The sequence below is a fragment of the Rhinolophus hipposideros genome (assembly GCF_964194185.1).
Source record: "Rhinolophus hipposideros genome assembly, chromosome: 12".
Taxonomy (NCBI): Eukaryota; Metazoa; Chordata; class Mammalia; order Chiroptera; family Rhinolophidae; genus Rhinolophus; species Rhinolophus hipposideros.
The window spans coordinates 15,444,688-15,459,061 of record NC_138058.1 but is presented as its reverse complement, the minus strand read 5'-3'; the positions used below and the strand labels follow the sequence as shown (position 1 = coordinate 15,459,061).

General features: G+C 46.5%; 2 protein-coding genes across 2 annotated transcripts in view; one reads left to right on the top strand and one right to left on the bottom strand.

The window, feature by feature from the left end:
- The window catches only part of TRABD2A (TraB domain containing 2A), a gene marked incomplete at its 3' end in the record, with an annotated part of 84,003 nt that extends 77,895 nt beyond the window's left edge, over positions 1-6,108 (bottom strand). The window contains 1 exon segment of the mRNA XM_081069734.1: positions 5,980-6,108.
- Positions 6,109-6,128: 20 nt separating this feature from the next.
- Positions 6,129-7,212, top strand: TMSB10 (thymosin beta 10). Its single transcript, XM_081069735.1, has 3 exons — positions 6,129-6,276; positions 6,549-6,663; positions 6,923-7,212. The coding sequence occupies exons 2-3, from the start codon at positions 6,564-6,566 to the stop codon at positions 6,955-6,957; spliced, it is 135 nt and encodes a 44-aa protein (XP_080925861.1). The 5' UTR covers positions 6,129-6,276; positions 6,549-6,563; the 3' UTR covers positions 6,958-7,212.
- Positions 7,213-14,374: the final 7,162 nt, after the last annotated feature.

Sequence of the window (14,374 nt, the reverse complement as noted above, 5' to 3'; positions counted from 1 at the left end):
AATTAGTCTCTTGTAACTTAATCTCAGAAATGACATACTATTTCCTCTGCCATATGCCAATGGTCACACAGACTACCCTGGTACAATAGAAGAGGTGACTACACACGTGTGGGAACAGGAGGCAGGGATCATTGGGGGTCATCTTGAACTCTGACATTCACAGATAGAGACCTGTGAACAAGAAATACTTCTGTAGTTTAAATAAACATCAGTGCATACATGAAAAATGGCAACTGCCACTGCTCTCCATGCTGGGAAGACACCAGGGAGTGGTGCAGAATCCAGTAACGTGAAAAAGACATACCCCGTTTCAAGGGGGCAGCAGCTAATCATGCTGCCATGAGAAAATACAGACCCAGTGTTGCTAGAACTTCGATTTGGAAATCTTCCGATGTCTGCATATTGGCTGAAGTTTTTTATTAAATTTAATGTGGCCAAACAAAACAAGTTATGCCAGCTGAATCCAGTTGCCAGTTCTCAAACCCTGATGCAAGATCTAGGCAAGGATGGTGCAGCGGTTATGAGCTCAGGGTTTGGAATCAGCCAGACCTGGATTCCAGTTCCAGCAATGCCAATTGCCAGCTGAGTGACCTTGACCAAGCCTCAGATCCTATGCTATAAATCAGAGATGATAAAAAAAATAGCACCATTTCACACTATTTTGCAGAGGATGAAGTAAGATAATAAGACATAAATTCCTTAACACAGGGCCTGGAACACAGCAACTGCTCAGTAATGTTAGTTGTCGTCATTATTCCTATTCTAGCACCAGAGATGAAAACTGAAACAATAATATCCACTCACACTGTGGCTGGTGGCCACTTGGGCAACCTAAGCAACCGCCAAGGTTTCTTTAGGGATTCATCCACACATCCACAGAGAACAATCGTTACTGACACTGAACCTCAAAGGCGCACTCTACTTTCTTCATAATTTTATCTTGGACAAGTCCTTAAATTCCATGACCTACAAAGAGAAATAGCATTTTGATGGCACGGAAAATGCAGAGGTCACATCCTGATTTCTTTGCTTCCTGAAGCTCCTTTGTATGAGAGTCACACAGCTATTTTCAGGCTGGCAAAACTGGCACACAAAAGGAGTCTGCTTCACAACTGGAATGAGAGCAAGAGGACCAGGGAAGTCATCTAGGGAGAGGCCGTTTTGTTCACTTGTGAGCCTACTCTGGCCCAAGGCCTGAACTATCTCTGTAACAGTCCACATAGTTGGCTATCCACTACTCGTTGAATGTCTCCAATGACAGGGAACTCATCACCCACCCCAAAGTAGCTTATTCCATTTTGATTAGGAATTTCATGCACTTGTACAAACATTGAGTACTGACGGCTATATTTCATGGATGGCCTTTGGTGCTGGGGATACAGTGGTAAATGAGACAGGGCTGGTCTCCCATCTCCTACTGTGGGACATAGACTATAAACAAAGAAATGAATATATAACATGTTTGGTAGAGATGGATTCTATGAAGAGAAATGAAACAAGATAAAGGTTTAGAGAATGACAGGGGTGTTGTTCTATGTGAGTGGCCAAGGAGGGTTCTCTGAGACTTAAGCAGCTTTCTAAATGAAATAAAAAGGTGCACAATGTGAATGTCTAGACCAAGTAGGACCTCTCACATGAGCATCTCAGCAAGGGCAAAGGCCCTGAAGCAACAGTGAATGTCTTCCTTCGAGTCAAAGGAAATCTGGACAGAACTCTTCCTTCCTCATCATAGAGCCACAAATCTCACTGCCATGAGAGTTAAGCAAGGTGATCATGTCTCCCTGTCCTTGTAGGGTTTATGGCCAGGCCAAGAGCTCCACATCTGTCCCTAGCAGAGTCATCTCATCATATTTTGTCCATTTCTCTACTGAATCAAGCTTGCTTTAGCATTTAGAGCTGAGCTGCATCCTTCCTATTATCAACATTCTATCTACATCCCCATTCAAGTCCCTGAAAAAAAAAGTCAAATTGAACAGGCCTGAGGGTTGGTTTCCTATGGCAATTGCCAAAGGATCCTCCACCCCCAGGTTGACAGTCAGAGAATCCTTTAGGTCCCTCTTAACAGCTCTACATTTTCCAAAGCATCTTTCTCAACAAAGAAGATGGAAATGTAATTGGAGTTGAGTGGTTCAGCTTTCTTTATACCATCTGTGAACAGTATACACGTTCCAAGAAGCAGGCTGAAATGTTGTCAGACATACTCATAAATGAAACCCGTCGTAAGTGAATACAAGGCATAAGCACGCGCTTGTTAACTGATTTGAAGTCATTCATTTACGGCACTAGACTTGTAACTTAAGAGTCTTGTCATCTGTCTATCTACCACATCCAGAACACTGCCAGATATTGCATGGGCATTCAATAAACATTTATTGAATGAGTATATGAGATCTGACAATTAAGTTCGTGAACTTGTTGCAACAATGTTGCTAAACTTTTTTGATATCAGAGGGATTATTCATTATGAAATTGTACCAACTGGACAGTTAACCAAGTTTACTAATTGGAAGTGCTGAAAGGCTGCATGAAAAAGTTAGACAACCTGAACTTTTTCACAATTCATGGCTCTTGCATCATGACAATGCACCAGTCTGTAAGGGAGTTTTTAGCCAGTAAACAAATAACTGTATTGGAACACCCTCCCTAATCACCTGATCTCGCCCCCAGTGACTTCTTTCTTTACCCGAAGATAAAGGAAATATTGAAAGGAAAACATTTTGATGACATTCAGGATAGCAAGGGTAATACCATGACCGCTCTGATGACCATTCCAGGAAAAGAGTTCCATTGCTTTGAAGGGTGGACTAGGTGCTGGGTCAGTGTACAGCTTCGCAAGGGGAGTACTTTGAAGGTGACAGTAGTGATATTCAGCAATGAGATATGTAGCACTCTTTCTAGGATGAGTTTGTGAACTTAATTGTCCAATCTTGTATGTGTATTATGGAAGATATTTAGGAAAAATCCCCAAGTGGGACCTGAGACCCTGGCACCACTAAGTTATGATTTTCTCACCTCATGGTGTTCTAGTTATATGCTGCTGCGTAACAAAACATCCTAAAACTTAGAGACTTAAATCAACTACTTTTATTTTGCTCATGAATCTACCACTTGGCCAGGGACAGTTGTGTCTGCTCCACTCAGCATTATCTGGGGCAGTTTGAAGCTTCAAAGACTCACCTGCTTGCATGTTTAGTGGTTGATGCTGTAGGTTCAGACCTCAGCTGAGGCTGTGGCTGGAATGCCTACAAGTGGCCTTCCTTTGTCGGAGCTTGGTTTTCTCAGAGCATGGAAGCATCCTGAGAGACAGTCAGGCAGAGCCCCATGGCCTTTTACGACCTACACTCATAAATCAAAAAGCATAACTTCTGCCACATTTTCTTCACTAGAAGAAAGTGATGAAGGACAATCTATACTCAAGAAATGATGGGAAAAGCATCAAAAAATATGTAGATGTTTTAAAACCACTACCCATGGGATTGAATGAGGCTAATAATTTGACCATTGTTCTTTCTTTTATTATTGAGATATAATTGACATATAGCATTATATTAGTTTCAGGTATACAACAAAATGATTCAGTAATTGCATACATTGAAAAACAATCACCACAATAAGTCTAGTTAACACCATCACCATACAGTTACAAATTTATTTTTCTATGACCATTGTTCTTAAGCAACAAATGCCAAAGAGGCTATCTGCTTCCTTAGAGATGGGCCACAGAGATGCACTGAGTGAGAAGAAAAGAATATCTCCAAGTCCACTTAAAGCTCCTTTGTTTGGGAATCCTGCATGCTTGATGTTTGAAATGTGTGTCTCCATAGCTAGATCTAGAAGAAATAGATTCCTTTATTTCTCAAATAAAAGTTGAAATTGGAGTTAACCATGGGTCCAAATTGGAACAAGTGCATATTCCCATGCTCGGGCAAAAGGTGGTGCCCAAGAAAGTAATGACTTAAATAATGCTTGGCATGACAAGTGAAAAGGAATTAAGTGCCAGGGAGACCCTCCACAGAGTCAATGTCTCTGGATATCTGGATATTTTCATGCTCAAGTTTGGCAGAACCTTCAATAGTATATGACAAAGACGATTCTAAGTCCATCCAACCCTGCTTTCTTTTATTAATATTACTGGACACACAGCTTGACTACATTTCCCAGCCTCCCTTGCAGTTAGGTGAGACCATGTGACTGAGTCTTGGTCAAAGAAATGAGGGCAGAAGTAATGGAGATCCTCTATATTCTCCCCTTTTCCCATCTACTAGCTGAATAGAGTAAACTTCCAGGACCTAGAGAAGGGCAGAGTGACAAGAGAAAAAGGGCCTAGGTGCCTGAGTCACTGTATGGAGGAGATCTGCCTGACCAGAACCATCAGCATATAATGTTGCTGTACGAAGGGAAATACTCTTTTATTGCATTAAGCCACTTTGGGGGCTGTTCGCTACAGTTGTTTGCCTACCCTGACTGTGAAGTTGAATTACTAGTCAGAGAATGTTCATTGCCCTCCCTTTCCCACCATGGATGGAATATACTACCCCACTCCATCGATGGTGGATTTGGCCAGTGGGATGTTAACAGACATGAGGTGACATAACATGCTTTTACACAAACTTCAACACTTCTACACTCTCTTGCACTACAGCCCTCTTGCTGTTTTGCCATCACCTTGGCAAGAACAATCTCCAGCTAAATCTTGGTCCAGAGGACAAGACAGCTGAGGAGCAAAACTGGATCCAACCAGGTAGGAGCCATGCCCAGCCTAGCCCAACCTAGCAGCAGCTGAGCTGCAGATAAAGGAGAATAAATGTTCTTTTAAGCTGAGTTTTATGGTAGTTTGTTACACAGCATGCTGTGGCAAGAGTTGACTGATACACCAATAAAATGTGAGTGTGGCATTCTAACAAAGCTGCCACACTAAGCTGCCATACTAAGCTTCCACTTGATGCCTGTTCTTTATTTCATTTAAGCTTTTATACCAAAGATGTTTTAAAGATGAAGAAACTAGTATGCAGGAAAAGACTTGCCCCAAGTCACACAAGAAGTTTGGTATAGCAAACTCATAAGCCTAAATTTATTTCCTTCTGCTCCAAACACACTGAGGGAATGTGAGAAAAGCAAATAAAATCAGGAAAGGACCACACAGAATTGAGGATGTTTCCACCAAGTGCCACTTTAAAAGAGCTTAGTAAAACTTGACACTTGAAAAAAGGTGACTTGCTTCACCCCGAGTTGTTAACTTATGGAACTTATTATCTAAAGATGTTGCACAGGCTGAAAATACAAATTTTCTAAGAAAGATCTGAATAATTATACGACTCCTATAATGGGTTAATAAGGAAAACAAGGTTTGTAGGGATACCTTCAAGGTTAACTTCAAGGAGGAAAACTGCACCCTCGGACACAGCATTCCTAGGAACCCTGAGAGAAGAAACACTACCGGAGAGCCCTCTCAGGACTGCCTGCTCCCGCCAGCCACCGCCGTTCAGGCAGTTCCTGCAACAAGCACTTAAGCAGCACCCGCCACGACACCGGCAGTAGCTGCCCAGCTCAGGGGCGGGAGACGACGACGAGAGGGCAACTGATCCCCAATATGAGCAAAGAGCAATGGAAGGCTATCTGCTCCTCCACCCCAAGTCTCCACCTCTGGGACCCTCTGTTTGGATTCTTTGGATGCAAGACCACCCAAGGGCTCAGCCTCCGGAAAGAAAGGAAAAGGGCGGAAGGGGGTTCTGGTGGGGCAAAGGCAAGAGGCCTGGGACTGAATAGGGGTGTCTCCTGCAAGCAGGGACCACTGCAGAGCGCGCGTGCACGCCCGCACACCCACACCCACACACACACCCGTTAGCCCACCCACAACTACACACACACACACACACACACGTTAGCCCACCCCAAGCCCACGCCCGTTCTGCGGGTGAGCAGCAAATTCCCGGAGAGGGCAGTACAGCCCCAAAAGAAAACCGAGGGCTCAGCACCCACCCTGGCAGCGCTCGCGGTCTCCACGCCGGGTGCACCACGAACTGGGGGTACGGCGCGCAGGGGCCGCAGGCGCGGGAAGAGCCGCACCCAGCCCGGCCCGCAGCCGGAGGGCGCGGCGGGAAACGAGCGGCTCGCGCGCAGCGCCCGCCCCGGCTGCCGGCACCGCCCCCGCTGCGGCGAGCGAGGGGCGGGGCGGGGCGCGACGTATATAAGGTGAGGGGCGGGCACCGCTCTTTTGTCTCTTGCTGCAGCGACGGGAGCGGTAGCCAGAAATCTCGGCTCGAAGCGAAGGCCAGGGTGAGCATTGCGCTGGGTGGGGAGGCCCCTCGGGGTGGGGTCGGAGCGGGGCCCCGGGCCAGCGCGCCGCCGCCCGGGCGCCCTTCTCCGACCCCGACGGGACGCCCGGCGGGCGGCCCACACCCTGGGGCTGCGGAGAGGGTGCGGACACGCCGGGGTCCGGGCCTCGAGGCTGCTGGGAACGCCCGGCTGGAGCGCCACGTCCGGAGGCGCGGGCGGGGAGCGCACAGGGGTCCGCGGGTCCCGGCCAATCGCCTCGGTTTGCCCACTAGGATTGTTTTAAGAAAATGGCAGACAAGCCCGACATGGGGGAAATCGCCAGCTTCGATAAGGCCAAACTGAAGAAGACGGAGACGCAGGAGAAGAACACCCTGCCGACCAAAGAGAGTGAGTGCCTCCCCACCCCCGCCGCGGGCCCCGCGGGCCGCAGCCCAGCGCCCCACCCCACCCTGCGGATGCCTACTCCCCGGGCGGTCCCGGGCCCCGTTTCGGTTACACAAAGCGCCTGTCTCCCCAGCCCCATCCTCTTTCTTAATCCCCAGACCTCGTGGCTCCTCACCCACTCGAGATTTGTAAGGCCCTCGGTTTGGGGGCATGCAAGGTGTTCTCTCTCACCCCCCAATCCCCGCTTACTGCTCTCCACCAGCCATTGAGCAGGAGAAGCGGAGTGAAATTTCTTAAGAACCTGGAGGACTCCCCACCCCCGTCATCTTGGAGACTCCAGTCGTGATGTGGAGAAGGAGCCACCTGCAAGATGGACACGCGCGACAAAGCTGCACTGTGAACCCAGGCACTCCGCGCCCATCCCATCGGCTTGTGGGTCTCTGAGGGGACCCCCCCCCCCAATCGGACTGCCAAATTCTCCGGACTGCCCTGGGATATTGTAGAAAATTATTTGTATGATTAAAGAAAATAAAACACACCTCGTGGCATGGCTGGCGTGGTCTGAGTCTTAGTTGGGTATGCGTGGGTAGTGCAACTGCAGCAAAGCCCCGGGCGCCAGAGTCAGAGTTCCTGCCGCAGGGAGGGGAGGGGAGGGGGTCGCAGATGGGCTGGCTTGGCAGGACCGTTTTTAATTTTTACCTGCTTCTCCATAGGATTTCATGAATATTAGCTGCTTAGCTCTTCTGATGCAATCAATCCATGTAAAATTAAACCCCACTTTGTCGTTCTTGGAAGCTGTTTTGAAAAATGCTTTTTCAGAAGAGCAGGGCAGGGTTGTTTATATTTGATAAGCATTTATAGCCCTGTTTCTGGCCTCAAAGCTCTGATTCACACCAGGAGAGTACAGTGATTTAAAGTCTGAGAAGAAAGGGGGAACAAACTAAATCTGGAATGGAGGAATTGGGCGAGGTCACAGTCTCCAAAAGGCTTTCTCTTGGAATTTAAGGAGGAGGCATTAAAACAAAAACAAAGGTGGGATCCAGAGGAAAATCAGAACTAGAGTAATGAACATCCGAAAGCGAAAGAGTTGTGGCCCACAACCTGGCTTTTAACCCTAGCTTAGAACCTTCCACAAAAGCATTAGACATTAGAGGAAGTGCGGGGCTGAGCCACCTCCTGTGCTGTCATCAGCCGGAAGAGTGGGAGTGTGGAGAGAGGGCGGGTCCTTCCCTCGGTAGCTGAGCCCCACAGGGTCACACCCTCTGGACCCACAGGGAAGAGGGGGGACAGGCCCAGAGGGGCCTAGCCTAGAGGAAGGGGAGTGCTTGAGGTTACAGGGTATACTGGAGCAGAAGAAACAGGCTTGTGATTCCAGGGGGTGGGTTTTCTAAGGATGGAGGATCAGACAGTGATTTGTCACAGATTTTTGTCTGACCATAAGGGGCTGGACACTGGGTGAAGGTAATTGGAATGAGGTGTAGTCCCTGTTCACAGCTACCTAAAATTCAGTGGGTGAGACGCAGCCACAGCAGACCAGAGCCTGGGGACACTGAGGCTGAGGGAGCCACTGCCTTGTTTTGCATAAAGGAGTGAGAGCTGTGCTGTAGAGGGTAAATGATGGGCCTGGGGAGAAGAAATCAGAAAGGGAGGCTGCCAAGAAGGTTAGCCGGGAAGAAGAAAGGTTAGTGCCGACACTAACCTTTACTGAGTGTCTGCTATGAGCCAGGCACTGCGAGGAGCTTTAATTCTCAAACTATTAAGTCAGTATAGCTGTTATCCCATTTTACAGATGGGGAAACTAAGGTTCAAAGAGACTAGGGATTCACTAAAATCACAGTGAGTAGTGGAGCCAGAATTTGGGGCCAAGGGTGTGCTTTGGGAGATCTTATAGCCCAATGTTTGGGACATCTGTTGTGTCAAATGTTTCATGAAATTTCACTACTTGAAGCATATTTATAATTGATCTTGTTGGGATCTATTGTTGAGAGGTTAAAGAAAAGGAAACAGAAGAAATCACTACTGCCTTCAAACAGTAACAGTTTGTTGATGAGCAGGGCTTTGGAGGAAGATAAAGCTGAGTAGGGGGCTTGTAATAAAATAATCAGTCTTTCTGACTCCATCTCGCTCAAGCTTGCCCAGTTCCCAGAACATGTCAGCAACTTCTCCTTAGTCCTGCACATAGGAATGCTAATCACTGAGGAATCTAACCTGTAGCCTAGGAATTACTGAAACAACCTCCCTGCTCAAAATTACCTCTCCAAGGAGATAAGAAAGGTATGTACAAAAGTAATGATTGTTTATCAAAAGATTTACGGGAACCTCATGACTGGGAACACGGCAACCGGAGTTGGAGTTGGTTAACCAAAAGAGAAGTGTCACCATACCCCCTTGGACACTTGCTGGCGGCCAGATGTGTGCAGTCATCAATCACCTGACCTCAAGCCCCTCCCATTTTCCCCCTTCCCCTGACATAAAAGAAGCCTGAATTCTGACCTCTCTCAAGGTGGTTCTTTAGGACGCTAGTCCACCATTTTCTCAGCTTACTGGCTTTCCAAGTAAAATCACTTACCTTACCCCAACTCCTTGTCTCTCGACTTAAACTGGCTGTCTTGAGCAGTTTGCTCTTTCAATTACAAGCTAAGTGTGTTGGCGTAGGGGAAGGATTGGAAGTGCCACTGCAGTTTTCAATCTGATGGACAAGAAGGGCCTGGGAGAAGGGGGCCTTGGAGCAAAGACCTGTAAGTAAAGAATATAAGGAAGAGAACGTGGACACCAAGAGGCAGAGGGGAGAGGTGCAAGGCCTTGAGGTAAGAATGTGCTGGAGGCCTCTGAGGAAGAACAAAAAGCTGGAGTGGAGTTAGCAAGGAGTAGGAGATGAAATGTGAGAGGAGGCAGATCTGAAGGCCTGGAAACTGTTGCAAGGTTGGTTGCTGAGGGGTCTTCCTTCCCCCTCCTCCCTCACCCCAGGGCACTTCATAGGCACCCCTCATGGTCCCACAGTGCCCTGACTGGGCATACCACACCCAAGGCATCTTTTAGACCCAGCCTCCTCTCCAGCGTTCCATCTGGGATGCAAATCCCAGGCCCTGTTCCCTCAGATTCTCAACCCCAGTGGGCTCACCCCAGAGAGCAGCTCCAGAGTCCCATCTCCTGGGACCCCTGTACCCTCAGAAGATTCCCATGACTTTCTCACCCCCTCCCCAGGAAATCCTCTCTATTCTGAGGTCATGGGTGCTGATGAGAACCTTGTTCTTCCTTAGAATTTAAGAAGACACAAGTCTAGGTCCTAGGCTTGGAGGAGACTTAAGGGCACTTTCACTTTTCCAATGTAAGACAAAAAGCCAATTGGATGGGGCCAGGACAAGCTTGGGAAAGGGGATGTGGATAGGCTGGGCTGGTGTGTTATCATTTCAAAAATCTTATCACACTACAGTGATTTATAAAGTAAGGCTGTCTTTCCCCAACCCACCCCAGCTCTGGAGCTGCACGCAGGTGTGCACACCTAGACATCTCGGCCTGACATCAAAACCCCCAGAAGATAGGCCCAGAAGGCCAAGCATTCTTTTCCTCCCTTGTTTATCCCACCATTTCTATTCCTTGCCTCCTGGGAATACTGACACCCTTGGAAGAGAGCTGTACTGAATTGCTGATTTATGCTCTTTTCCTCTTATCTAAGAATCCAGGAACCAATTAGTCCAATCACAAAATGACTGAGGTTTTCTCTGAAACTAAAATAAAATTGTAACATTTCTTTTTAAATACATCTGAATTTTTGTTTCCTTATTTCATTCCTAAGACAACCTTTAACAATTAGGCCTCTGTGTTGTGAATAGGGCTCAGGGCTTGGGACTTTTCAGTCTTTCTTAGAGTGGACCAGAGGGCTCAGGACCACAGAGGGGCCCCCTACCCACACTGTACCTCCTATTCAATAAGCACATGCCGAGGGCCTGGTATGGACCACCTGCTGCTCAAGGGAAAACAGACAGAGGACATCTCAGGGATCACATGGATGAGGGGAGGATGGCCCAGCCTCTCTTCCCAACACTTCCCAATCACCCAGATGCTCTCCCACCCTTAGGCAGACACCTCCTCTCCTTAGACAGTATCAGATGCTTCAGTTCCCAGCCTTCCCTCACCATCTCCAGTCGTTTCCACTGATTAGGAACAACATGCCTGCGTTTCTCCTCTCTACCCTTACTACACTCCTCAGATGTGCAGGAAAAGCTCTTCTGCTTCTCCTTTACTACGTCGTTCTACTCAGAAGACTCTACTTCACCAAATATGTGGGTTTTCCACACCAAGCAATTATCTGATTCTCCAGACACCAACTGGATGTAATGCTTTGGAGAGAGATTTTACAGCCTTTAAATAAGTATTACAAATTAATTTTATGGTCAATATATTGTACAGAGACAATAAAGCAAGGCCACGATAAAGTGAGCATCTCTGGCATTGAGTCCTGGGAAGAGGAGGATGAACTTGAAATAAAATCGGAGTCCTGCAAAACCCTGGAGCTAACTAGTAGGAGTCTGAATGGAAGTACATGTGGGAGAAAAGCAGCTAGGCTGGCCAGAATTGACAGGCTAGTTAGATTCAGCCAAAGTAAAGAAGTTACGGTTACTTTAAAAAAAAAAAAAAAAATTATTGGGGAAGGGGAGCAGAACTTTATTGGGGAACAGTGTGTACTTCCGGGACTTTTTTCCAAGTCAAGTTGTTGTCCTTTCTATCTTAGTTGTGGAGGGCACAGCTGAGCTCCAGGTCCAGTTGCCGTTGCTAGTTGCAGGGGGCGCAGCCCACCATCCCTTGCGGGAGTCACCAGCAACCTTGTAGTTGAGAGGACATACTCCAACCAACTGAGCCATCCGGGAGCTCAGTGGCAGCTCAGCTCAAGGTGCCGTGTTCAATCTTAGTTGCAGGGGGCGCTGCCCACCATCCCTTGCGGGACTCGAGGAATTGAACTGGCCACCTTGTGGTTGAGAACCCACTGGGCCATGTGGGAATCGAACCGGCAGCCTTCAGATTTAGGAGCATGGAGCTCCAACCGCCTGAGCCACCCGGCCAGTCCTATTTTTTTTTATATAATTATTTTTTCCAGTTTTCATAGTCATTTGGTTCACTTTTTTTTTTTTTTTATTGGAGAATAGTGTGTTTTTCCAGGACCCATCAGCTCCAAGTCAAGTCACTCTCCTTCAATCTAGTTGCAGGGACACAGCCCACCACCCCATGCGGGAATTGAACCAGCAACCTTGTTGTTAAGAGCTCGCACTCTAAATAACTGAGCTATCTGGCTGACCCAAGAAGCTACAGTTATTAATCGATTCGTTGCTTTCTCCATTTATTCACCCACAATTTATTAAGCATCTTCTAGGCCCTAGGCTAGGTAGTTGCTCAGGATAAACAAAACAGATTCTCCTGGGCCTCATTCTCTCACAGGTAAGATGAACACGTAGCCTAGACTAATGACAAAACATGGGATCATGGATCTGTATTCTGATTCAAAATTGAAAGGGCACTAATCTTACCTTTAACCTCCGCGGGGAATTTCAGAACACTGAGCTCTTACTACTGAGAAATGGTCCCAGTGGCTTAGCCCTGGCTTTTTTTCAGCATTTACTCTGAATTTCCGTGGCATGTACGTCTATCTCTGTAATGTTACATTAATGTTTCACAGGTGTCAACAAGCTCAAAATGACTTTACTATTGGTTAGAAGATAAACTGTTGGCCCCATGAATGCAGTTTAAGGTCTTCAAGCATCCAAGCCGTAGCTAGGACTTTTTTCTACGTTGTGGAGAAATCCTGTTCTCTAGGAAGGCAATTCTGCTGAGAAAAACTCTCACTTCTGCACTAGTGCAACCCCAAGACCTTTCTCTGAGGCATCTGTGGCTAAAAATAACCTATTCTCTTTTTTCTTTTCCTTTTTTATTAGTTTCAGGTGTACCGAACAACATAATAGTTAGACATTTATCATTTACACCCCTCACAAAGTGATAACCCCTCTCCCCCAATCTACTATCCCTCTGACATCGCATACAGCCGTTACATTTCCACTGTCTCTATTCCTAATGTTGTACTCCGCTTCTTGTAACCATATATATATACATGTATAATTATAGCTGACATTCATTATTGTTCAGCTTCAGCTCCAGGTGTGCAGTGCAGTGATCAGGCATCTACACTATCCCTGAGGTGGTCTCCCTAATAAGATAAGTGTCCATCTGATACCCTACAAAATCTTTACATTATTGATTATATTACCCAACCTGACTTTCGTATCCTATCCCCGTGGCAATTTTGTGAAGAACCTATTTTTTGAGTTGTTTTTTTTTTGTGTGTCCAAATGTTATCTCTCCTGCCATGCTGTCCCTTATTTTCTTTCGTGCTACTCAGATGCCAGGTGATTTGATCTGGCTTGTTCTTAAAAAAAAAAAAAAAAAAAAAAAAAATCAGTAAAGTGCATAATTGTATCACGAGGATTCTTTGGGTTTTGATTTTTAAAGACTCCTACCCAACCCGGCTTAAGCAAAAACAACATTTATTTACGCATAGAAATGAGAAATCCAGAGAGTGCATTTTGCTTCAGGTGTGGCTGCTGGAGATAGTCAAATGATGTCCCCGGGACCTAGTTTGTCTCTCTCAATCTCTCAACTCTGCTTCTTCATGCTCAGGTTGACCCTTTCCCGTCATGGTGACAATGCAACAGCTGCAGCTCAAAGAATACATTCCTCCCAGGTATAAAAACTGCAGAAAAGACAGAACTTCCCTTCACCCAGTTCAAACAAAACCCTGGACCTAAATTTCACTGGCCTGAATGGGGTCACGTGCCCATTCCTGACCCAGTCACATTGGCCGGAACTATGTATTAAACCTAGGTCATGTGTTATCCCTAGAGTTAAGGTGTGGGTCAGCCTCACTAGACTCACAGAGACGTTGAGTGGAGAAGGAGTACATTTCTGAATGAAAACCGGGGACTGTTATTAAGAACAGGGCAAATGGATATGAAGCACCCAAACCCATCAATGTCTACCACAGTCATGAGCTAAACTGGTGTATAAAGGTCCCATCTTAACCTCTTAACCTCTGGGGTCTACATGGGTTACTCCGAGTCTGACCCTGGAGTATTCATCCAGACTTGAACTAGTGGAGCAGATCTAAATTCTTTGTTGTCACACCCCTATTCCCAATGTCTTTGCCAAAAACCAGGGCTTGGAAAGGGTTCTGAGATTAAAGACAGACAGACAGACAGGCAGGCAGACAAACACTGTGTGTGTGTGTGTGTGTGTGTGTGTGTGTGTGTGTGTGTGTGTGTGTGTAGAAAGAGATTTTAAGGAATTGACTCACGATTGTGGGAGGTGGTGTGTCCAAAATCCATAGAACAGGTTGACAGGCTGAAAACTCAGGCAGTTCCTCCATGTTGCAATCTTCAGGCAGAATTATTTCTTCTCCAGGAAACCTCAATTTTTGCTCTTAAGGTCTTTGACTGATTAGACAAGTCCCACCCATGTTTTGGAGGGTAATCTTTACTTCAAGTCAACTGACTGTAAATGTTAATCACATCTACAAAATACCTCCACAGCAACATCTAGATTGTTTTTGACCAAATAACTGGGCACCCTAATCTAGCCAAGGTGACACATGAAATTGACCATCTCAGTATTTGAGATTGATTTTCCATTTCATCCTCACAGGCACCTGAATTCCAGCAGGATCCAGGCA